The sequence below is a fragment of the Mustela lutreola genome, chromosome 6 (assembly GCF_030435805.1).
Source record: "Mustela lutreola isolate mMusLut2 chromosome 6, mMusLut2.pri, whole genome shotgun sequence".
Lineage (NCBI taxonomy): Eukaryota > Metazoa > Chordata > Mammalia > Carnivora > Mustelidae > Mustela > Mustela lutreola.
In genome coordinates, this window is record NC_081295.1 from 112,701,152 (window position 1) to 112,724,771 (window position 23,620).

The following is a 23,620-nucleotide window of genomic DNA, read 5'->3' on the forward strand; positions in this document are numbered from 1 at the left end:
CAATGGACAACTGGGCTTTTTCCATATTTTGGCCATTGTGGACATTGCTGCTATAAACATTGGGGGTGCAGGTGCCCCTTTAAATCACTATGTTTGTATTTTCTTTATAAATACCTACTGATGCAATTGCTGTGTCATAATGTAGCTCTGTTTTTAAATTTTTGAGGACCCTCCATACTGTTTTCTGTAGCACCTATACCAGTTTGCATTCCCACCAATATTGTAAGATGGTTCTTCTCTCTCTGCATCCTTGCCAACATCTGTTGTTTCCTGAATTGTTCATTTTAGCCATTCTGACTGGCATGAAGTGGTATCTCTTTGTGCTTTGGATTTGTATTTCCCCGATGATAAGTGATTTTTAACATTTTCTCACACATCTGTCATTTGTATTTCTTCTTTAGAGAAATATCCATTCCTGTCATATGCCCATTTCTTGACTGGATTTTTTGGGTTTTGGGTGTTGAGTTTGATAAGTTCTTTATAGATTTTGGGTAGCAGCATTTTGTCTGATAGGTCATTTGCAAATATCTTCTTCCATTCTGTAGCTTACTTTTTAGTTTTGTTGATTGTTTCCTTTGCTGTGCAGAAGTTTTTTATCTTGATGAAGTCCTGATAGTTCATTTTTGCTTTTGTTTCCTTTGCCTCTGAAGGCGTGTCTGGTAACTGGTTGCTGTGGCCAAGATCAAAGAGGTTGCTGCCTGTCTTCTTCTGTAGGATTTTGATATATTCTCATCTCACATTGAGGTCTTCCATCCATTTTGAATTTATTTTTGTGTCTGGTATAAGAGGTCCAGTTTCATTCTTCTACATGTGACTGTCCAATTTTCCCAACACTGTTTGTTGAGGAGACTCTCTTTTTTCCAGTGGATAATCTTTCCTGCTATGTCAAAGATTAGTTGACCATAGAGTTTGAGGGTCCATTTCTGGGTTCTCTATTCTATTCCATTGACCAGTGTCCGGGTTTTTGTGGTCGTTTTTTTGTTTTTAGTTTTTTGGTGTGGTTTTTTTTTTTTTTTTTTTTTTTTTTTTGGCTAGTATCCTACTGTCTTGATTATTAAAGCTTTGTAATATAGCTTGAAGTCCAGAATTATGATCAGGCTGGGTTTTCTTAAGATCAGTTTGGCATGATGTGGAGAATCGAGAGGTTGGTGTCTGGTTCAAGTAGGAAGCAGATGAGCAAGCAAGAAGTAATGATTGGAGCCTTAGGAATGAAAAGAAATAGATGGTTCCAAATATACTTTGGAGATGGACCAACCAAACTAGGTAACTGGATGTGAAAGAGAGATTTGAGAATGGAAAGTATGGGGGATGAGTTCTAAATTTCTGACATGAGCACTAACAGGATATTGTGTGAATTGACTGAGTTGGAGAATGCTGGAAGAGGATTCAGTTTGGGAGGAGAGGGTCCTAAGTCAGTGTTTAATGTGCTAAGTTTCAGATGCCCTAGAGGAATACATATCTCATGCAGGTGGTTGGGTACCTACATTGGAAATCTTAGAATCACTGGCCTAGAATATTCAAAGTCCACAGTATATTAGATCATGGCAAGAGAATGAGGACTGAGAAGAAAATGAGCCTAAACACCCAAGTTTAAAATGTTGAATAAGGAAGGAGAAAGCATCAGGAGAACTAAGAAGAAACTTTCAGAGAGACAATAACTACTGACAATTTTTTTAAAAAATATGCCATCATTTTGAGTTTCATTTTGAGTAAGAAGTCCTGTATAAAAGTAACTGTGACAATCAGGAGACTTGACTTACAGATTAACAGCACCTGGAATTTCCTGGGCCTTTTTTATAATCTGAAAAAAAATGCTTATTTTTTTCCTGCCTTTTGATAATGTTGTTGTGAGAAAGTATTAAATAATGTCTATGATATTAACAATTAAGTGTTATGAGAAGACATATATTGAAGCTAACATCATAATCATGTGTTTTCTTAGTGGGTTTTTAGAAGAGCTACTCTCAACCAAAAATGTGGCTGTATTTGTAGGTTCATTTACAGAAAGAATCTTCCTTTTTTTTTTTCTTGTTTGCAAATATTGTTACTACTTATTTATAGTAGTTTGGTAAAACATAGTTCTGACCATAGGAGAGTCAGAAAGGAAGTCTGGAGTCTGGAAGTGAACACTGGCCTCACACCTGGTTTAGAATCACGTTTTTTTTTCTTTTCTGGAGTTAGCTCCAAAGAAAAACCAGTCACAGAGGGACAATTTATCATCAATATATTACAGAGTTTAACTGTGGAAGAGCTCAGATCACTCTAAAAGTTTTGTTTAATCAATAAAGTAGGTATTACTTTTCACAACATTCTTCAAAAGGCAGATGTACTTGAAACAGTCTATTAACAAGAATCCTTTCCACCCCCCACAGGGTTCCGTGGGGATACAAGGCCCACAGGGTCCACCTGGAAAAGAAGGTCAAAGGGTAAGTAAACTTGGAACAACTGGCAGGCATTACTATCTAAAGGCTTACTTATTTCTGAACATTAATGAAAATAAACCCAAAATACACAACCAGATGGGCATGAGGAGAGGGTTAATGATCCAAAGCCTGAAATCTGAGTTGAGATTTTGACAGAGCTTTTACAATCCAGAAAGTTCTCTATGAACTTTCAAGATTGGCAGCACAAATGTAGAGATGCAGTTTAGGCGAAATGAATTAACCGTAATTTGATCTAGGGCACACTGGTCTTATTTTGGGGTTTTGAGTTAAGCTGATCTTTGCAGAGTTAAGTTGATGAATATCTTTGTGGAGTTCCTGCCTGTACATGAATTCTATAAAGATTGTGGATATTAACTACAGTCTTTAGTTGAATTAAATTATTGACATTAGTGATGCTTTGTAATGCTTCTTTCACTGCAGTTTTCTGCCTTTGAGATAAAATATGTAGTCAGTGAATAAATTGTAGTTGCAGTAGTTAGTCTTAGCTTTCCCCAGGAAAGGGAACCCCTGCAGTGATAATGGGTAAGCTTCACTTCAACAGCAGTGGGTCACTCCATTCTTTTGGCTTATTGTTATTACTATTTTCAAATCATTTTAATGTCTTGAAACACTTTATGTGCTTGCTCATATGATTATTGTTATCAACTTTTGTTACCTGATAGATGAAGATTGTATGATTCAGGGTTTAGGTGATTTGCCTAAAGTCAAAGAGCTAATAAAAAGAAGAGCCAGAACTTGAATATGAGGCTTCTGATTCTAAATCCCATGTTCTCTTTTACTGTCCTATGATATTAACTCCAAATCTCTTTTTTAGTCATTTTTGTTTATTATTCCCAGTTTTGTCCTCTGGCAAATAAGTCTTTTGCCTCAAATATATCAAAATCCTTCAAGTATTTGGGAACCAGTGGTATATTTTACCAAAGTTTATCTTTTATCAGGTTAAAATCTCATTTCTCTTAATTCTCTTATATGGATTTCTGACTCCCAGCATGCTAGAAAGTACTCATGGACTTTCTGGCGGTATCAGGAATGGGACTGAACGTGTGTGATGTTATTTAGGGCAGAGCAAAATAAGGCAAGTATGCCCTTGTACTATAGAAAATATACTTCTATTAGAGCTTAAGATTGAGCTGATGTGCTTCTGTGTATTTTTTAAACTAACTTTTTCTACTACAGCAACTTTTATCTTTGTTTTTTTTTTTTTAATTTTTTGGTAGTACAATTAAGATTTGATTTGGATAAAAAAATCAAAATTAAAAACTATTCTATGTTTACTTTTTATTACAGATAGCTAGTTTAGTAATACAAAAGGGCTTAATAAGTTTTGATGGTTAAGAAAGTAAAAGGAGGGCACCTGGATGACTCAATTGTTAAGCATCTGCCTTCTACTCAGATGGTGATCCCAGAGTCCTGGGATCGAGCCCTGCTGGGTGGGAAGCCTGCTTCTCCCTCTCCCATGCCCCCTGTTTGTTGTTTCCTCTCTCACTGTATCTCTCTCTGTCAAATAAATAAAAAATCTTTAAAAAAAAAAAAAAGAAAGGAAAGTAAAAGTTTGTGAATAACAGCTAAGATTTATGAGCCTCCTATCATGTGCTAAATGCTTCACATTATTATTTCATTTTGTTTATTTCTCACAATAGCTCTGTGAGATACGTAATACTATCATCCTTATTCAGAAACTGAGGTTTTTAAGCAACTTGGAGAGGACACTTTGCCAATAAGTGGAATGATGCTGATACTTTAAAATTATTTATAAAGCAGTCCTATCTGAGTTCTGTTCCCAATGCCTGTATGTACAACTGTAGTTTCCCATTTGGCTCCCCAGCCCCTTTATTCAGGAGTTCATTAATCCACTTGATCAAAGTTTAAGTAGTGTCAGGCAGAAAAATAGAAAATTACTAATCTAGCTTTAGGCTTTTGAGTCTTTTTTTTTTTTTTTTTAAGATTTTACTTATTTATTTGACAGAGAGAGGAGAGAGGGAGAGAGGGAACACAAGCAAGGGGAGTCGGGGAAGGAGAAGCAGGCTTCCCACTGAGCAAGAAACCCGTTGGGGGCTCATCCTAGCACCTTGGGATTATGACCTGAGCCAGCAATAGACAATTAACAACTGAATGGTTTCACTTATTTGTGGAGCATAACAAATAGCATGGAGGACATGGGGAGTTAGAGAAGAGAAGGGAGTTGGGGGAAATTGGAAGGGGAGGTGAATCATGAGAGACTATGGACTCTGAAAAACAATCTGAGGAGTTTGAAGTGGCGGTGGGGGATGGGAGTTTGGGGTACCAGGTGGTGGGTATTACAGAGGGCACGGATTGCATTGAGCACTGGGTGTGGTGAAAAAATAATGAGTACTGTTATGCTGAAAATAAATAAATTTAATTAAAAAAAAAAAAAAAACCACAACTGAGCCACCCAGGTGCCCTAAGGCTTTTGAGTCTGTCTTAAGCAATTAACTCTCTGTGGGCAGAGGACCAGATGAAAAGACCTTGTGAAGTTACTTTCCAGGCTTCTTCTTCTGTTTTCTCCCAATGATAGCCAAGGTATCTAATTGCATCTAGGACCATATTTCTGAATTAATTTTTATGTTCTGCATCCAGAGGACATTTTCCTTCTAATAACTCTACTTCCCTGGAAACTGAGTATAAATATACCTCCTAGTTAATATCCAGAATGTATAAGTAACTCATGTAAAAAACTCAATAGCAAACACCTAATTCCCCAGTTTAAAAATGGGCAAAAAACCTGAATAGACATTTCTCAAAAGAAGACCTACAAATGGCCAACAGGTACATGGAATGGTACTAAACAACACTAATCATTAGGGAATGCAAATCAAAGCCATAATGAGATGTTACCTCATACCTATTAGAATCACTGTTATCAAAAAGACAAAAGGTAACAAGTGTTGGTGAGGACAGGAGGAAAAGGGAACCCTGGTGCACTCTTAGTGGGATTATAAATTGGTGCAGCCACTGTGGAAAAGAGTATGGAGCTTTCTCAAAAAATTACAATAGAACTACCTTATGACCCAGCAATTTCACTTATGGGTATATTCCCAAAGGAAATTAAATGAGCATTTCAAGGAAATATCTGCATTCTCATGATATGCAAACAACTTAAATGTGCATTGACAGATGAATCAATAAAGTAAATGTGATTACCACAAACACACACAAATGCACACAATGAAGTATTATTCAGTCTTAAAAAAGAAGGAAATCCTGCCATTTGTGAGAACGTGGATGAACATGGAGGACATAATGCTCATGAAGCCAGACACAGAAAGACAAATACTGCATGTTCTCATTTATATGTCTACATCCAAAAATGCCAAATTCAGGGGCACCTGGATGGCTCAGTGGGTTAAGCCGCTGCCTTCGGCTCAGGTCATGATCTCAGGGTCCTGGGATCGAGCCCCGCATCGAGCTCTCTGCTCAGCAGAGAGCCTGCTTCCTCCTCTCTCTCTGCCCGCCTCTCTGCCTGCCTGTGATCTCTCTCTGTCAAATAAATAATAAAATCTTTAAAAAAAAAAATTCAAATTCATAGAAACAGAGGGTAGAATGGTGGTTACCAGGGGCTGAGATGAGGAGGATGGGGAGATGTTGGTCGAAGTGTACAAAGACTTAGATATTCAAGATAAATAAGTTCTGGAGATGTAATATACAACAATGAGATTATAATTAATATTGTATACTTGAAATTTACTAAAAGGGTAGACCTTAAGTGTTTTTTTACCACAAAAAAGGGAAAAGAGTATTTATGTATGAGGTCATGGGTATACTAATTGGCTTGATCATGATGAATAGTTCACAGTGTGTATCAGATCATCAAGTTTTATACCTTAAATATATACAGTTTCATTCAACTGTATTCTAAAAATAGAAAAACATAATAATAAAAAACAGATTTTTAGTTTCAATTCCCCAAAACTTATACTTCGTAGGTGGTTTGAGGTGGAAATTGTAAAGCTAGGTGGGTGAGGCTAGATTGAGGGCATTATATCTGAATTAACCCTCCTATGGCAGAATTGTTTGTGTGTGTGTGGTAAGAATATTTGACATGAAATCTACCTCTTAACAAATTTCTTTAACAAATTTTTAAGTGCACAATGATATCACACTTTTGACTTATATAACATGTAGTCAATTTGATGTTCTCTTTCTTTTATTTTAACAAAAACTTCTGCCAAGTCAGATGTTCATCCATCTTGTTGCACAGTTGCCTTTTTTGAATCACAGAGAAGGAACTGATCCCTGTCACTGTTAAATTTCATCTTCTGGGTTTTAGTCCCTAGTATCATTCTATTAGTTTGCTTTTCCACTAAAACAGCTCCCAGCTTTATGTCACCTTAAAATTTGATAAGCCTCTCCTCTAAGTCTTTGTGTAAATCTTTAATAAATCCTGAACAGAATAGAAACTGACAATTTCACATAACACCAGCAAAGGCTGCCATCTTGATTACCACTGATGTTCTTGTGGCATGAATAATTAAATCATGTACAAATACATTAAACTCTACCTCCTTCCCACCCACATTTCTTAATTTGGCTTGTAAGATAATTATGAGAGTCCTTGTCAGAGACTAGCTGAAATGAAAAAAATATTCAAATGAGGCTTTTTAAAAATAATAATGCTTCAAATTGAAATTGTACCCTCTCAAAGCTTGCATTACAGAGGAAGGTGGGTTAAAGAATAAATTAAACTTATGTATTCTTCATGATAATTATGGAGGAATGTATTCAAATTATAAAGTTCAGCCACTACTTTATGCAAATTTACTCCATTTATAAATATGCATAGTCTCAATAATATTACTTTCATTTTATCCTCTATCAAGAGTTACAGTGTTGGAAACTAAAGACTGTAAAAGAATTTTATAATGTTAGTCATGGCTTGTCATTATCACTACCTCCTTTCACAAGTGCCATATTTATTGAAGAAAGAAGCTGGAACAGGTATTATTGACATTATCCACATTTACAAATTATTATTTCCAAATACAATCCATGATATATTCTGCTTCATAAGCTATTGAATAGGGAAGCAAATTAATTTAAGAAATGAGCATTCTTACATATCTGTAGTTAGGTCCATCTTATTGCCACCATTTCTTCTCTGCTCAAGAGTTAGGTAGCGCTCAGCTCTTTTAGGCATGTTAATGTAATTGTATGTATATGTGTGTGTATGCATACACACATACTGCAAGCTAAGATCAGTAATTTTTCCATTTCACTAAAGCATGCAATAGGAGACAAAAGAAAAATCTATGAATTTAAAATTATTTTTTATTGACATCTTGTCACAAAACTCTTATATTTTGATTACAGGTGTTTGAGAAGGAATTGATTGACTATCATTAAGTTAATCGAAATGACATATAAAATATGTGGAAAGTCTTATACACCTCGCTTCTGGGCATAAATGTCTTTAATGAAAGCAGAACTTTTTTTTTTAAAGATTTATTTATTTATTTATTTATTTATTTATTTATTTATTTATTTGACAGGGATCACAAGGAGGCAAAGAGGCAGGCAGGGGGGGTGGGAGAAGCAGGTTCCCTGCTGAGCACAGGGCCTGATGCAGGGTCGATCCCAGGACCCTGAGATCATGACCTGAGCTGAAGGCAGAGGCTTAAACCACTGAGCCACCCCAAAAGCAGAACATTTAATTTTAAATAAATCATTGATTTCTTAATTTTCCTCAATGGTTAAATAGATAATAGCTTCTGTTAAACCAATATCTCAAAATTATGGTTAGTTTCAAACAGAAGTGTCACAAAAACAAAAAAACAAACGTAGAGTCACATGTAAACATACTTTGAACAACATCAAACATTATAGAAACATGTTAATATTACTATTGTTATTTTTATTAAACATACAGATTCTGAATGATAAATTCTTTTCCTTTTTCTCTTTGGCCCTTTGTGTACAGTTTTCTATAAGCCCAAAAAGATCACTATTTTTCTCCAAGAACCACACTGAATTTCTGTTTCAAATTTATATTAGTTGATTATTCTTTTCACTGTCTTCTAAGTGGCTAAATCTTGGATTATAAAGTGTTCATTTAATAAAATACATTACAGTATGCTTCTCATACTTAAAAGCTTCTCTTAACCTCAACAATGTTTTTTGGCAATATGTATCTAAGATTTATAGTTTTTATTCTTAATGTCCTGATTTTCTTCTTTGATTCTGTCATATATGTCAAATACGCACACACACACACACACACATACATATACATACACATATGTATATGTATATATAATTTCTTTTACTTTATATTTTTAAAGTTCTATAGGTAAAACATTTGGCTGGCACAGTTTTAAGTCTCACATCCTTTATAGCTTAACACAATTCTTAAAATTCAACTTGTGTTTAGCATTGACCCTAAGACACAGATGGAGTATATCAGAGAGGAGTAAGGGAGAACAGCATGGGGCCAAGAGGATGTTCAGCCCATGATGAGGTCCGAGAAGGGCCAGAATAGGGACCAGGACACTGAAGAGCCAAGAAGCCAACAGAAGAGTGTTTCAGGATGTACAGAGGATTGAACAGGATTAAAATTTGGAATAAAGTCAGAGGAAAGATGTTGAATAAAGGAAGAGGTGGCTGGAACAGGTTCCAGCTGAAAGACAAATTTAGTTGAATAATTGGGAGAACATTAGAAAGGAAAATTGTAAGAAAGGTGTAAATTAGGGGGTGAGTTTTGAGGAAGGAGAGACAGCAATAGGGAATCTATTGGAGGGGTAAGGACAGGAGCTGGATGGGAGCCCATAAAAGTATCTTAGTGAAAAGTGGAGTATTTCAGACAGCTGAGCATGTTCATAGAAGTTTATACGAAATAGCTCAAAAGAACTGGAATTTTTATAAAATTCCCTCTAAGATATAGATTCCTTACCGGGTTTCCTATTATTCATAATAGACTTTCCCAAAATATAAAAAAATTACTATTTTAATGTGACCTTGGAATTTTCCTTTTTCATCACATTAAGTGTATGTCTGAGTGGTATTAAGGCTGGCATAAAACTACCATGGGCTTTTTAAGGAAATCACTCTAGGTCTCTGAAAAAAAAAAACATTTTGCTGGTGAGTCAGCTAGTTTACTGCCCCAAATGCAAATTTGTTTGGTTGGACCGAGATAACACCTCATTCTTACATTTTTTTTTTTTTTTTTTTGCTTGCTTGATTGTAATTTTGAAGTTGAACAGAAATTTTATGATTAAAAAAAATCTTTTTTTTTAGGATAGCTTATTCCACAGTGCTAATTTCAGAGCCATAGAATGACCTCATCATTCCAATGAAATGAATTTAGGGCCTGGTAGAAACCACTAACAATTGTCTGTAGCTGGGATTAAATTATTTTACATTGGCATGAATTTTAAGGGGAGCCTTATAGAGAAAAGGATGAATAATGATGAATTTTCAGCTTCAGGAAGTAATTTGGCTAGTTGCACATGAAGATGAGACTTCTTAACTATATGTATTATTAAAACTGACACTGACCTTTAAAATGCACAGTGAGTGTATCCATAATTCTGCTCACTCACTAACGCTATTACTTGTATCCTTGTACCAAGAATTTGTATTGCTGAAAGGGAAAAGTCAACAATTTTTTTTTTAAGATTTTATTAATTTACTTGAGAGAGAGAGAGAGTGCACAGAGAGAGAGGTAGAAGAAGCAGAGAGAGCTGAGCAAAGAGCCTGTTGTGGTACTTGATTGCAGGATCCTGAGATCATGACGCAAGCCGAAGACAGAGACCTAACCAACTGAACCACCCAGGCGCCCCACACCCCCATCAAGTTTTTTAAATAATAGTTTTAACTCTGGTTCCAGGTGGAACATAAATATAGGAAAAAAACATGTTTTTTTTTTTTTTGCTTCAATCCATATATAAATCTGTAAGTATACATCTTATAAATAACATCTTAGAGGTTCTGCATTCTGCAAATAATGGTTCATGTTTATTGCACATGTTTTAAACTTCCTAGCATACAGAGGACATCTTTTTCCATTTACTTCCTGTGAAATTTTCTAAGGATTTCTCATTAAGGATTACCTTAAGAGTTTCCAAAAAATACCATCTTTGATCCTGGATGATATTTCTAGATGGGTATCTGGGAAATTGTGTACCCTATTCAAGTTCCAAGGGCGAAGCAACTTTCTCGCAACATCTTACTTGAATGTACAAAACCAAGCATTAAACTCAGAGGATTAAAAATGATAAAATTTACATTTCTCCCTGCACTTCTATTTGCAGAGGTCCATAGCAGACTGGGAGACTGGGGAGCCTTCACTATTGTTTTGATACCTGATACTGCTGTCTTTGTCTTTATTTGCTGTCTTTCTAGAAACTCATTTACCATTTGGAATTACCTAGTTATCCCCAATTTACCCTTAAGACTATTAAAATTAACATTTATAAAAGGTCAGTATTATATAATTGAGACAACTTTTACTGAGTTAAAATAGCCACTTTGGGAGAAAAAAAATACCACAATTTGTATACATAAAAAATCATATAATGGTTTATTTTGCATTTATGTTCCTTTTGTATGAAGTACCATTTCTACTAGGAATATAAAGCCTTCAAACCTTATGTGTCTGTATCATTATATATCTCACGTGCAATTTGTATTCTGACTTTATTCAGTCATTTTTATGTGCTTTGGGTATTATAAGTGTATATAAATAAGTAAATATGAAGTCATCTATATGCTTTCATCATTTTATACCCTATTTCAGAAATTAAGTGAGAAATCAGCATAGAATGTAAATAAAGCATAGTAATCTTCTTACTTTTATTTTATGATACATTTCCCAGAGCAAAAGTGTATATCATTCATTACTTTCCATATTAATTTCCTCTGCTTGTCCTAACTGATGAAGTCCCAATAACATATGATTCATTATTAAGCATGTGACTTATCACAGCATATAATAAGGCATGATTTAATGTTTGTGAGATTTTTTAATATTTTCAGTTAGATGCTTCTTAAGATACAGAATCAGAATTTCAGAGACTTCGGAAAGGAAGTTCAAGGAATGACACCAGTCTGTTTTATCTGAACATTTTTCTGAAAAACCTCACGGTTTTCTCCTAGTGTCCTGCCGCCCAGATGCTCCTGCTTCCTCTAACTTGGTGTCCACCATAGCAGCATCAAATTCAGTTATTGAAGCAATAGAGTGAGGCAAGAAGAAGGGAGAGAGGCTAATAACATGTTCATGTCAAATGAATGTTCACAAAGGAGTAGTTGTGCAGCAAGGACAAGAGGCCTCTACTGTTGCCTCACACTCGAACCGGTAGGAAAGGGAAAGAACAGGAAGACATTGGAGGCAACTTCTAGCAACTTCTAGCTCAGTCTAATTAGGATCAGGTGAAGAAAGATGAGATGAGATGTAGCCGAGACTTTATGAGAACAGGCCACCGCTCCGATAAATATCACAGCTAGTTAATAGCGGTGTGCCTGTGGTCTGGTGTGGTAAACTTCACTCTCATTAGTGAGTCTCTGTGATGCCCTTGAAGTAGAAGATGCACAGTGCCCTAGGAAGACTGTAACAAGAAAAAGCGATAGTAACCAGCGGTTTATTCCAGTAATACTTACATGGGTCCTTATACTACAAGGAGCTGAAGTCCTTACTCATTGAAATAAAGGGTCAGATGACACCATTTGTATTGTAACAGAATAGCTTTATCAGGAACTGGCCTCTGCTGGGAGAGAAGCATATCTTCTTACCGTGCCCTCTTTGGACCAAGACACATAGTCCCCGAGGCCCAGACAAGCACCGACCTCCCTCAGAGGAGGGGCCTGGGAGCCCATTTCAGGCACATCCAGTTGTCAGATTTTAGAGTCAAAAGGGAAGAACAGTGTCATTCCAGTCCCCCAAATAATGAAACTGAGTTCTAGAAGCATTCAGCAGTTCTTTAAGCCTTCAGGCTAGTCATCTCTTTAGCTATCATGTATCATAGGAACCCCTTACTGTCTGTTTGGTGGTTCCATTCTAAAACCCAGATTTTCTCGTTTTTAAAATGGAAAATACTGAGAATTTGACCAAAGCCCCTCATTTTCCTCCTGAAGACCACACATTATAAGGGACAAATGTAGATAAGAACAGTTGGTCCTTTTGCAGTGTCCACACATTGTAAAGCATGCACCTTCTGTGTGCCTGCCCTGCTTACCCTGCACCCACAGTGGGGAACAAGCATGGGCGGGCCAGTGGGGAAGGGGGGCGGTGGGAGTCAGTTCTTTCTCCAGCTGTGTGATTGGATTAACTTGTGACTTCAGGCAAACCATTCAAGATTCTAATCTAAATTTATCTGTTTCATCAGTTTAGCCCTAGGTATGTTCCGAGATTAAGCCAGGAGCACTTTGAATGCAGTCTGGCGACAGGTGTTCTATGAAAGAATCTTATAAATATTAACTACTTAGTCAGAGGAACACTTAAAGAGAATGGAAAACGAGAAGGCACTTTCCACCGATGTGACAGTATGCTAATATTCCTGCCTCAGTATCGTTACTCAGAACATCTCACTGAACACGTTAGTAGCTATTTGGTACATTTACCACTGGAAATGTCAAGTACAAAGTTATTCATCCATTTGGTACACAGTGAGTGTATACGTAGGTAGCTGCCAAAGCCAAGAATGAATTACAAGCTATTAGTCAGTTTGGGAAATCTAGACATATAAGTTTTCAGAAATGCAAAACATTTGGAACATGAAACATTTTTATGGCCTACTGGCTTCAAAAGGCAGCATTATGTTTCTAATAAACAATACAAGACCCGGACTTTGTAAAACTTCTTATTTTGAGTTACCTTGGGTGGTAGCACAGAATTCTGAAAGCAAGTTTAATTTTATAGCACCTCAGCTTTGCAATATGTTATATTTCAATTTTCAAGGGAGAGGAGGGCCATTGATAAATAAATGTGATGCAACAATTCTAAGAAAAGTTGGAAATTTATCTTTTTAGAATATAAGTAGATGATACAGTACTCTTATTTCTAAATTCTTTGCAACTATTGGACTTTTCTTTTCAGAAGCCGAGGTATAAAGAGAGATGGTGTACGATCACATTCGGAGAGGTCAAGGAAAAGTTTTTTGTTGTCATTTTGTTTTGTTTCGCAATTGAGCACATTTACAAACGGGGGCAAGGAAGTCAGCAAATAGCAAATCGCAGTGGTAAGCAGTATATGAAACAGTAATAAAAGACAAGGCGCGAGGGTCCACATGAGTCAGCACCTGGACTGTGAGGATGCTTTGGGAGAGAGGTGGGGCATGAGTGCTCCCTTCGGGGACAGAGTAGGAGTCAAGGCACCGTGCGTATTTATCTCAGACAGAAAGACTTTTTCAGCTAAGATATGACTTAATAAAACTTCTGTTGTTTAAAAGTGACATTGCTCTCAAGATTGTCTGTGGTTTCCAGGCAAGTAAAATTTATAGCTACTTCTTTATGCTTTCATGAACAACAAGCCCGACTCATTCAGTAAAGTAAAAAACAGTGAGAAATACAGAAACAGAGACATTGGAGGCAAACTGGAAAAAAAACAAAAAAGGTGGACGTGGGACAGGACATTTGGAGAAGAAATGTCTGTTACTGTCATTTCAGAGTTTTGCTAGATTCTTAAGCAGCTGGTGAAGATGTAAGCATTTCCTTCACCCTTTCTATCTGAGCCTCTTTTCCTCTGTAAATTACCCATGGTGTCTGACAAGAGCTTCCTTCCATTATCAGCGGTTGTCTGAATTCATCTACTTTGCTTTAGGAAGCCATTTTGCTAGAATACAATTCCAACTTCTCAGAAAACTTTATTTTATTGGTATAATGTAAATGATGTCAGACTAAAATGTTGCCAAAATTAAATTGTTCTTATCTTTATTTCTTTCACCAATTTTTCACTTTTTATATCCCTATACACATTCTGTAAACTGCCAATTTTTTTTTTCTCAAATGATACAAAATTTCTGAATCATGCTAATCAAGGATAATTCCCAAGCTAGGAAATGCCAAGGGACTGATTTACTATATAAGTAGTCTTGTCTGTGTCTTTTTATCAATAAATCCTTGGGTTATAGTTATAAATTTTTATAGACTATACTGCTAACTTACTAAGGGCTTAAAATCATTTTCATTGGGAGCTGATGAAAATGAATGTGGTGTATTTCTTTGCAGTTGTTGCCATAGAGATAAAAACCTTTTCAAAGTAAAACAGGGATGGCATAAAAATTACTAATTCAAAAGAAGCTATGCTTCTAATTTAATATTGAAAATGGTACACTATTCCCTTTCTTTTTTATTTTGTCAAAATTGCATGACTTGAGTGTGTCTAATGTACTTTCATTAGATAATTTCTAGTATAAAAAAACTGAAGCAAAGAATGAAATAGGTAAATTCCCCACAGCATTTCGTGGGATGACACTTTCATTTTAATCTTTTGTTCTTAAAATTTAACAACATTCCTAATCATCTCCTCTCGTGCTCCACCTCCATACTCCTTCTTTATATCTTGCTATTTAATTTCAAATCTAATTACCTAAAATGGGCTTTCTTAAAAACAAACAATTTGCTTTCTTTTTCTGCCACATTATTTTCAACAATTAGATACATTTTCTAACAATAACACGATTACAAAGATAAATCTATGAAACTTGCTCAAATCTTATTACTATTCATGTTCAGATTTTGAGAGTCTTATAGACTTCCCTTGAAAAATCAAATTAGGGTACTCTTGGAAAATAATCTGTAACTTAGAATTGTTTTACTCAATTAACCTCAGTTTGATTCTGTCAGCAGCATCACTTTCTGGAGACATTAGAATGAGCTAAACCAATACTAAGATAGATGATTAATTAGATGGGGAAGGGTCAACCAATGAAACAAGACTGTCATGGATGGTGGGCCTACAACATGTCCGCCATAGGAGACGAAACAGGAGAAGGGGACAAGGTCAGAAAAAATAGACTCTACCTTATCTGCATTTTCCTCCTAACTAACTCTGTGTTTGCTTTCTTTTAAAGCCTAGAACACTGTTCACCTAACCAAAAGCATTTAAAAGGAATAGAAAAATTGAAAGGCTTGTCCCCTTAAAAGAGATAGGAGTTAATGAACTGTGGGTGCTTTGTAATACAATGCTATTCAAGTATGGTGCTCAGACAAGGTGATAGGGCACCATGATAAGTACACAAATTGAAAATACATGTTTAGAAACTATGACAATTGAATATTGCTGTATATTCTAAACATGTGATTATTGGACTCATCCAATAGGCCATAAATGAGTTGTGTGTTGTTAAACCACGTGGAGAGCAGCTACCTACAAGTCACGAACAATAGGGCCACATCAAAACATACGACATTTTAAGGTTAACTCATCAACTGTAATCCACCAAAAAAAAAAAAAAAAAAAAAAAAAAACTGAGAAAAGGGGCGCCTGGGTGGCTCAGTGTGTTGAGGCCTCTGCCTCCGGCTCGGGTCATGATCTCAGGGTCCTGGGATCAAGCCTCGCATCGGGCTGTCTGCTCAGCGGGAAGCCTGCTTCCCTCTCTCTCTGCCTGCCTCTCTGCCTACTTGTGATCTCTCTTTCTGTCAAATGAATAAATAAAATCTTTAAAAAAAAAAAAACTGAGAAAATGTAATCATTTATTTTTATAAAATATTTTTAATTATTTTGAGTTTTAATTAAGTTAGGGAACTAGAATTTATATTATTTATTTTTAACCCCAACTAACTAATGACAAAACAAGCTTCACAGGGTTATTTACACGCATATTTCCTATTTTTTTTTAATTTTTTTTTCTTAATTTGATAGGGAGATCACAAGAAGGCAGAGACACAGGCAGAGAGAGAGGGAGAAGCAGGCTCCCTGCTGAGCAGAGAGCCCAATTGGGGGCTCGATCCTAGGACCCCAAGATCATGACCCAAGCCGAAGGCAGAGACTTAACCCACTGAGCCACCCAGGCACCCCGACACACATATTTTCATTAGAAATAAACTAACTGCTGACCATGAAAGGAATTTCAAAGAAATAAAGATCAAAAGAATTGGCATTAGTTTTATTAGGAAGTATGATCATTCATATAGTGAGTTCAGTTCATTGATGGTGAAGTATTAAAGCATAGCATGTCATTTGCAGAGATGGACTGGCTCCTGTAGCAATGAATCCATCAAAGTGTAAGCAACATTTATACACAGAACAGAAGTAAGTTCAAAAGCACTATTTGTGGGAATGTGTATTGATGCAGCCACCATAGGTTCCTCAAAAAACTTAAAACAGAACTACCATTTTATCCAGCAGTCCCACTTCTGTGCATATGTATCCAAAGGAAATGAAAACAGTATATCAAAAAGGTATCTACACTCCCATGCTCATTGTTGCATTATTCACAATTGCCAAGATATGGAAACAACCTAAGTGTCCATCAACAAATGAATGGATAAAGACATAGTGTATATATACAATGAAATGTTAGTCAGCCACGAGAAAGGAGGAAATCTATTTAGGACAACATGGATGGACCTTGAGAACATTATGCTAAGTGCAGTAAGTCAGACAGAGAAAGGCAAATACTGTCTGATATGACTTATATGTGAAATCTAAAATCTAAAATCTATGTGTTCTATGAACACATAGAAAAGGACTAGAATGATGGTTACCAGGAACTGTGAGGTAGGGTAAGTGAGAAAAAAAGAGGAAATCAGTTTCTACTCACCTTTTAAAAAAATGTAATTTGGACAATTTGACAGACTCGCTTATTCACCCATCTTTAATATTTTTAATAATATCTATCCTTCCAAGAGAAGGAAGAATGCAATGTATTTTTCAACAGCAGAAGAAAACCGAAGAGGGAAAATTGAAGTTTCTACAGATTATTGCAGTATATTCTCATAGTTTTACTACTGTTTTTGAAGAAATAAATGACAATTTCCTACATCAGTGAAAATTATCACCAAATATTTTTGACATTTGATAGAATGTTTTGAATTTTATTTTCCATCAGAAGAAAATACATACATAAACAAAGAAGATGCGTATATAACCATTCCAGGATGCTGGGGCACCTGGGTAGCTCAGTCAGTTGAGTGTTGGTTTGGGTTTTTTGGGTCATGATCTCATGGGTCATGACCTGGAACCCACATCAGGCTCCGTGTTCAGCAAGGGAGTCTTCTTGAAGATTCCCCCCGCCCACCCCTTCCCACCCCACTCTCGTGCTCTCTCTCTCTCTCTTTCTCTCTCAAATAAATAAAAATATAAAAATAAAAATAAAAGAATTCCAGGATGCCATATTCATTTCTTTCAATGAAAAATAATGTAAATTAAATGTCAATGGATAGGGTAGATTGTTGGAACTGGCTACTGATGAAAGATTAAAGATGAATTTTTTAAAAAACAGCATCACTTCATTTTTTAATAAAAATTATAAAGATTATTCTCCTGAGTTTGCTAAAGCAAGTTTGGAATCTTTTATTTCCTTCTTATTAACATACCACTGTTAAACTGACTTCTGTACTGAATATCAGTAAATCCAAACAATGAAGCACTGCAGATAAGTTATGCCCTACAAGTAGCATTGTCAATTCAACTTAGGTTAAATGTTAACAAACAAGAAGCTTTAATATAAAGGGGTTTTATTAGCGGGGAGGGGCAGAGGGAGAGGGAAAGAGTGAATCTCAAGCCAACCCCATGCCCAGCACAGAGCCCAATGCAGGACTCTGAGATTATGACCTGAACTGAAATTAAGAGTGAGACGTTCAACTGACTGAGCCATCCAGGTGCCCCTAGTATAAAGTTTCTATACTAAAACTTTCAATGATAGTTTCATTGATAGGTTCATTTGTCTGAAAGAGTGTTTATAGGCACTTAGTATGGGGATCACTATCTCTCTCAGAACTTTTGTTCCATCATAATTGCAAAGAACTAAAAGTTCCAAGCATAATTGTGAATCCTTCTTATCAGCATATATACACTTGCAACAGTATGTACAGTTTTATAAATTATTTTCTTTTTCCTTCTGTTAAGTTTGTTAGATTATATTTACTAAAGTGTTATTTTATGTCTATTGAATCCAATAGTAAACATGTCCTTATTTCATTTTTCTCTAGTAATTTGGTGTTATTATATTTTATAAAAGTACCAACCCATAACAAATTGTAAACGTTAAAAACCAGTCCACCACCACAGAGTTAGAGAAGTACTGATTTAGTGAGTTACACTGACTTTAGGCTAAAAATGTAACAAACATTGTATCACCAGCAAAAAAGTTCCTTTTATTGAAGTATTGCTAATTAAATATATAAAATAGTTCAACCTTGTAATAATTAAGAGAAATGTGCACTCAGCCAGGTTAATGTATTTTACTGTCTGCTCTGCTTTATTCCTGGCTACCTATGTTAGTTTATTTGGAATCTAACTACAGGTCAAGACAAGCAGAGGAGCTAAAAGTTATTTTGTAAATAGAATTTCTAGGAAAGTATCCTAAGAGGAGGGAGGACTCTCCTTTCTCACTCGTTCAGTTTTCTCCTTGTGAAGAAGATAAAAGGAAATGAATGGGTAAAATGTGAACAATAGTCTGACTTACCTTGTAAGATCTGAGGATTCATCTTATACAAAGGAGTTAAAGCCTCTAGAGCCCCAAAAAAGGCAATTATGTATTGCATTTGGGTACATGGAGAGGCAAACAAGATATGGTTAAAAGTATCCAGGTAAAGATCTATAGGATAACTAACTTGGTAGCTGAGCTTAGGTTCATGCTGACTGGTTTTCTTTAGGTAAAATGAACGTGCCTAATTTTAACATGGATAAAGCTGACTTGATCACAAAACTGAGAATTTTGGACCATCTTATCAGTTGTTGGTGCTTGATTATACCAATCATATCATATAATCTCTATATATGTAATATTACAATAATATAAATATAACATATTATATTTATATTAAATATATTTAATATAAATATATTTCTATAATGTTTATAATATATTTATATTATATTTATAATATATTTATATACTTATATTATATTTATATAATATTATATATACAATATAAATAATGGTATATTCTATATTATTATCCTGGTTACAACATCCTTCTCTGTTAAGGATTATTATCTCCATTTTTCAGAAAAGGACACTGAGGCTTAAAGAACTTAAAGAGCAAGTTAAAGAGTCACAGAGCAAGAAATTGGTAGAGTTAAGTTCTAACACAAATCTATTGCTAAGCTCTGGTTCCATAATAGCCATGTTTTTCACACTGTGTGCAATGATCCATTAGAAGGCCAGAAATCAGCTTAATAGGTCCTAATAAGACTTTTCAAAAAAGAAATAGAATACAACATAATATTCAAAAGAGTTTAACCAATGTGGTGGGAAATGCATGACATCCAATGACACTGATTTTGTACCTGACACTGGTACAAAAGCTTCTCTGCCTCTTTGTCTCTGCCCAGCCCCCTCTCTGTCTGAGGCTGTATCCATTTATTTCCTTATTGACACCCTCAACTTTCCTTCTCTCCCCTGACCTACAACTTGTGCTCATGAATGCTTGCTGGTAGGTGAAGTACTCCTACCAGAGAATGGCCTTGGCGGTAGCCAAAGCAACCCACACACCATCCCAGTGGAAGGAGGGCCAGTCATCACTTGATGGGTTGGTTCATACATTCTGTGGCGATCTGGTTGCTTGAGATTTTCATTAATAAAGTGTTAACCTCTCCATCACATCAGTAATGCAAACCCTCCAAGATCATGAGTTCTGGAGTCACGCAGACTTCTGGAGAAGCCCTGATTCTCTGACCCAGGCAATGCTATCTTTCCTCTCTGAGCCGGAGCTCTGCAGTGGGAATGACACCAACAATGCCTAGTCTGAAGTGATGATTAGAAAAAACATATATGGAACATAGCTGGGATAGGGCCTGTCACATGGCAGGTGTTCCTTAACTGCTAAATGTGATATCATACTTATAGTAGTAATTTCCCAAGTATTTGAGCACAGTGAAATCCATTAGTATTAAAACCATGGCAAAGATTTAGTGGTTCTTTTAGCATCCCAGAGACATTTATGAAGTTGTCACCTAACACATTTGCCCTGAAAAAGTGCAACTAGTCAACAGGTGCTTGGCTACTGAAATCTGGCCTGTGCCCCACCAGTCAACTGTGTGCCCCCTTGTTTGGCGGCAGCCACCAGGAGGAAAGGTGTCTTTTTCTCATTAGCACAGAAGTACCCTATCAGCTAACTGTCTCCTGGGTCATCAAATTCAGTTAGCACTATCCAGTGGGAGCTCGGAAGTGCCATCTGGTGGACCTTGCCATTTAATAAAGTGCTATTTGAATAAACTTTGCTAAAATTTGCTCTCTCCGAAACGTGTGTATTTCTAGATGTATTAGAGAAGAGTGTTGGAAGGTTCTTCTCTTTGTCACCATATAGACACGCGTACAGTCCAGCAGCACATCACTACTAAACTATTTATAGCACAGGTTGACAAAGTACTTTCTGAAATGTTTTATGGACTGCAAATGTTTCATAAGGATCTTCATTCTTTCTCTTTCCAGTCCTTGATATTATGAAATATGACAAAAGGCCTTTTTAAGGTCACTATATATCTAGCTTAGTGAACACAGATACTCTGTTTCAAAGCTCTAAGAAACTGATACTTCAGATCAGTAGACCCAGATTTAATCTCAGCTGACTCAGATGACACTTTAAATTCCATTTCAAAATATTTGCCATTATTGTGATATTAGAGATACTACTAATGTTTTAGGTAACTGGAAGTCCTTATGATCCCCAGTTAGGTGTTTTAAAATTTAGCTGCATGAATGGAAATATTGCAAATGAGTTATGCCATTACAGCACTTACCAAATGTTACTAACTGAACTGACATTTTACAGGATGAAGTTTTTCAAACAGAGAAAAATAAAATGGTGCTAAATTCCTGAATTCCTTGGGCCATTAGTTCTTTTCTTGGCTGAAAGACTTGAGCAACATTAGACCCCAATATACAAAACCTGAAAAAAAAAAAAACAATTAGACTTTGCCTTATAGTAAATAGTCTTGTACTTTTTGTACTTCTGTATTTTGCTACTTTGGAAATATTTTCCTTTGGAGAGATTATCTACACACAGACATATACACACATACACACTCCCAACAAGGATAAAGTACAAAATTAGTACGAAAATATTGTTAAGGGGTACATACAAAAAGTAATTTACACAAATTTCAAAATATGATACTATTTTTTAATATTTATATATATATACACATATTTGTGCATGGTTTTTTTTTTTAAAGAATACATGGACCTCAAGAAACTAATGAGACATCAAACTAATGAGAGTAGTTACACCTCAGAGTCGTGAGGGAAACAGGACTAGAGGTGGTCCAAAATGCTTCCATTTAATCTGTAACATTTTGTTTATTTTTGAAAAGTCTTGAAGAAAATATTATAAAATATTACCAGTTGTTAATTCTATATTGTGGGGAAAGTGATCATTTGTTACTTTACTCTTTTTATATATTTGCATTTTTTTAATTCTCAACAAAATAATTTCAGAGTACTTAAGAGGATTTTATCTTATGTCCCCCACAACAATATTAACAGAAATACAAATAAAACAAATAAAAACATCACTAGGATTTCTTTAGGATTAAAGAAATTTTGAGACATAATTAATCCTATAGTTTGGGTATTGAGCCTTGTCTAAAAGTATGGTAATAAATGAGATCACATTCTTTTTTTTTTTTTTTCATTAGTGCAAGCTCTTCATTTGTCCAGTATCTTTTCAACAAATTACATGTAATTCCAATTTAATTGTTAGCTCAGTCCCCAAATAAGAACAAAGATTAATTGAGCACCTACTGTTTGCCAGGTACTGTTATAGACTGAAGATAGAACAATGAAAACAATAGACTGGGAGTCAGCAGACCATGCTTGGCCCAAATCTGACCCACCATCTGTTATTGTAGATAAAGTTTATTGGAATATATCTATGCTCTCCTCACATATTTTTTATGGCTGCTCTACAACAACAGAGTTTTCCATAAATGCCTACCCATTCTTCAGTGCAGAAGGTTCCAAGCTTTCCGAGAGGTTAAACTGTATGGGGGCATGGAGAAGGTAATCGAACACATTCAGATGTAGAGCTTATGGATCAATTACATTCTTGGCAAATATGAAGGAAAACTATATACCAAATGCTCTCTTTAAAACTTAGTATTGTGGTCAACCTACTGGCCTAAAACAGAACCTTATGTAGAATGTGCTAGCATTTACCATGTCACCATGGCTGACTTATGGGTAAGATATGTCCACAGAAATCGTGGTAATATGTGTCATCAGCTACCTAGTTCTTTTCTGCTTTGAGCATGGATAAGGATTGGTTCGATGACTGGCAGAGTTGGCACTGAAGTTTTCAAATGTAAACATTTTGCCTAAGGAGGTAAGATTCATAGATTTGACCTTCGCCTTTAAATGAAATTAAAATTCTAACTTGATTTTTTAAAATTTGAGTATAGTCGACACACAGTGTTGCATTAGTTCGGGCGTACAACATGGTGATTCCTCAACTCTGTAGGTCGTGCTGTGCCCAGCACCCAGCACCGTAGAGCTACCTTCTGTTACCATACAACACTATTACAATACCATCGACTCCATTCCTGTGCTGTTCCTTTTATCCCTGTGGCTTATTCATTCCATGAATATTCAGACTTCACAAAGGACAAACTGGGGCTCTTACTCAGAGTAAAAGCTGAACTCCCTACAGTGGCCTGCAGGGTTCTGCTCCACAGGCCCCATAGATTCTACCTCCTCTCTCCTCTCACACCAGAGTTGCCTCACTGGCTTTCTGCAGTTCTTGAAATTTCCACCTCCGGCCCTTGTAGTTGTCCCTTCCCTCAGATTTCCACTGAGCTGCTCCCTCACCTCTTTGAGATCTTGGCTCACAGGTCAGCTTTGCAACACAGCCTGCTCTGACTTCTTCACGATGCTCCCTAACCTCTTCTCCTGTGTTCTTTTTGGTTGCATCTGTCACCATGGACCACACTAAAACTTACTTACTTTGTTACTATCTGTCTCTGTAGTAGACTGTAATCTCCATGAGGGCAGGTATCTTTTTATTCTTGTACGGTGGATGCAGCTAAGGCTGAGAGATTAAATGACTTGTCAGGTTTGCTTAGC

At 36.0% G+C, this 23,620-nt stretch overlaps 1 protein-coding gene across 4 annotated transcripts in view; it reads left to right on the plus strand.

Annotated features, from left to right (window-relative positions):
- COL19A1 (collagen type XIX alpha 1 chain) overlaps window positions 1-23,620 on the plus strand; it is a 323,109-nt gene that overhangs the window by 179,626 nt on the left and 119,863 nt on the right. For all 4 annotated transcript variants that reach the window (XM_059178371.1, XM_059178370.1, XM_059178372.1 and 1 more), the window contains one exon: window positions 2,373-2,426. In XM_059178371.1, coding sequence (XP_059034354.1) covers window positions 2,373-2,426 — 54 coding nt within the window. The remainder of the gene's footprint in view (window positions 1-2,372; window positions 2,427-23,620) is intronic.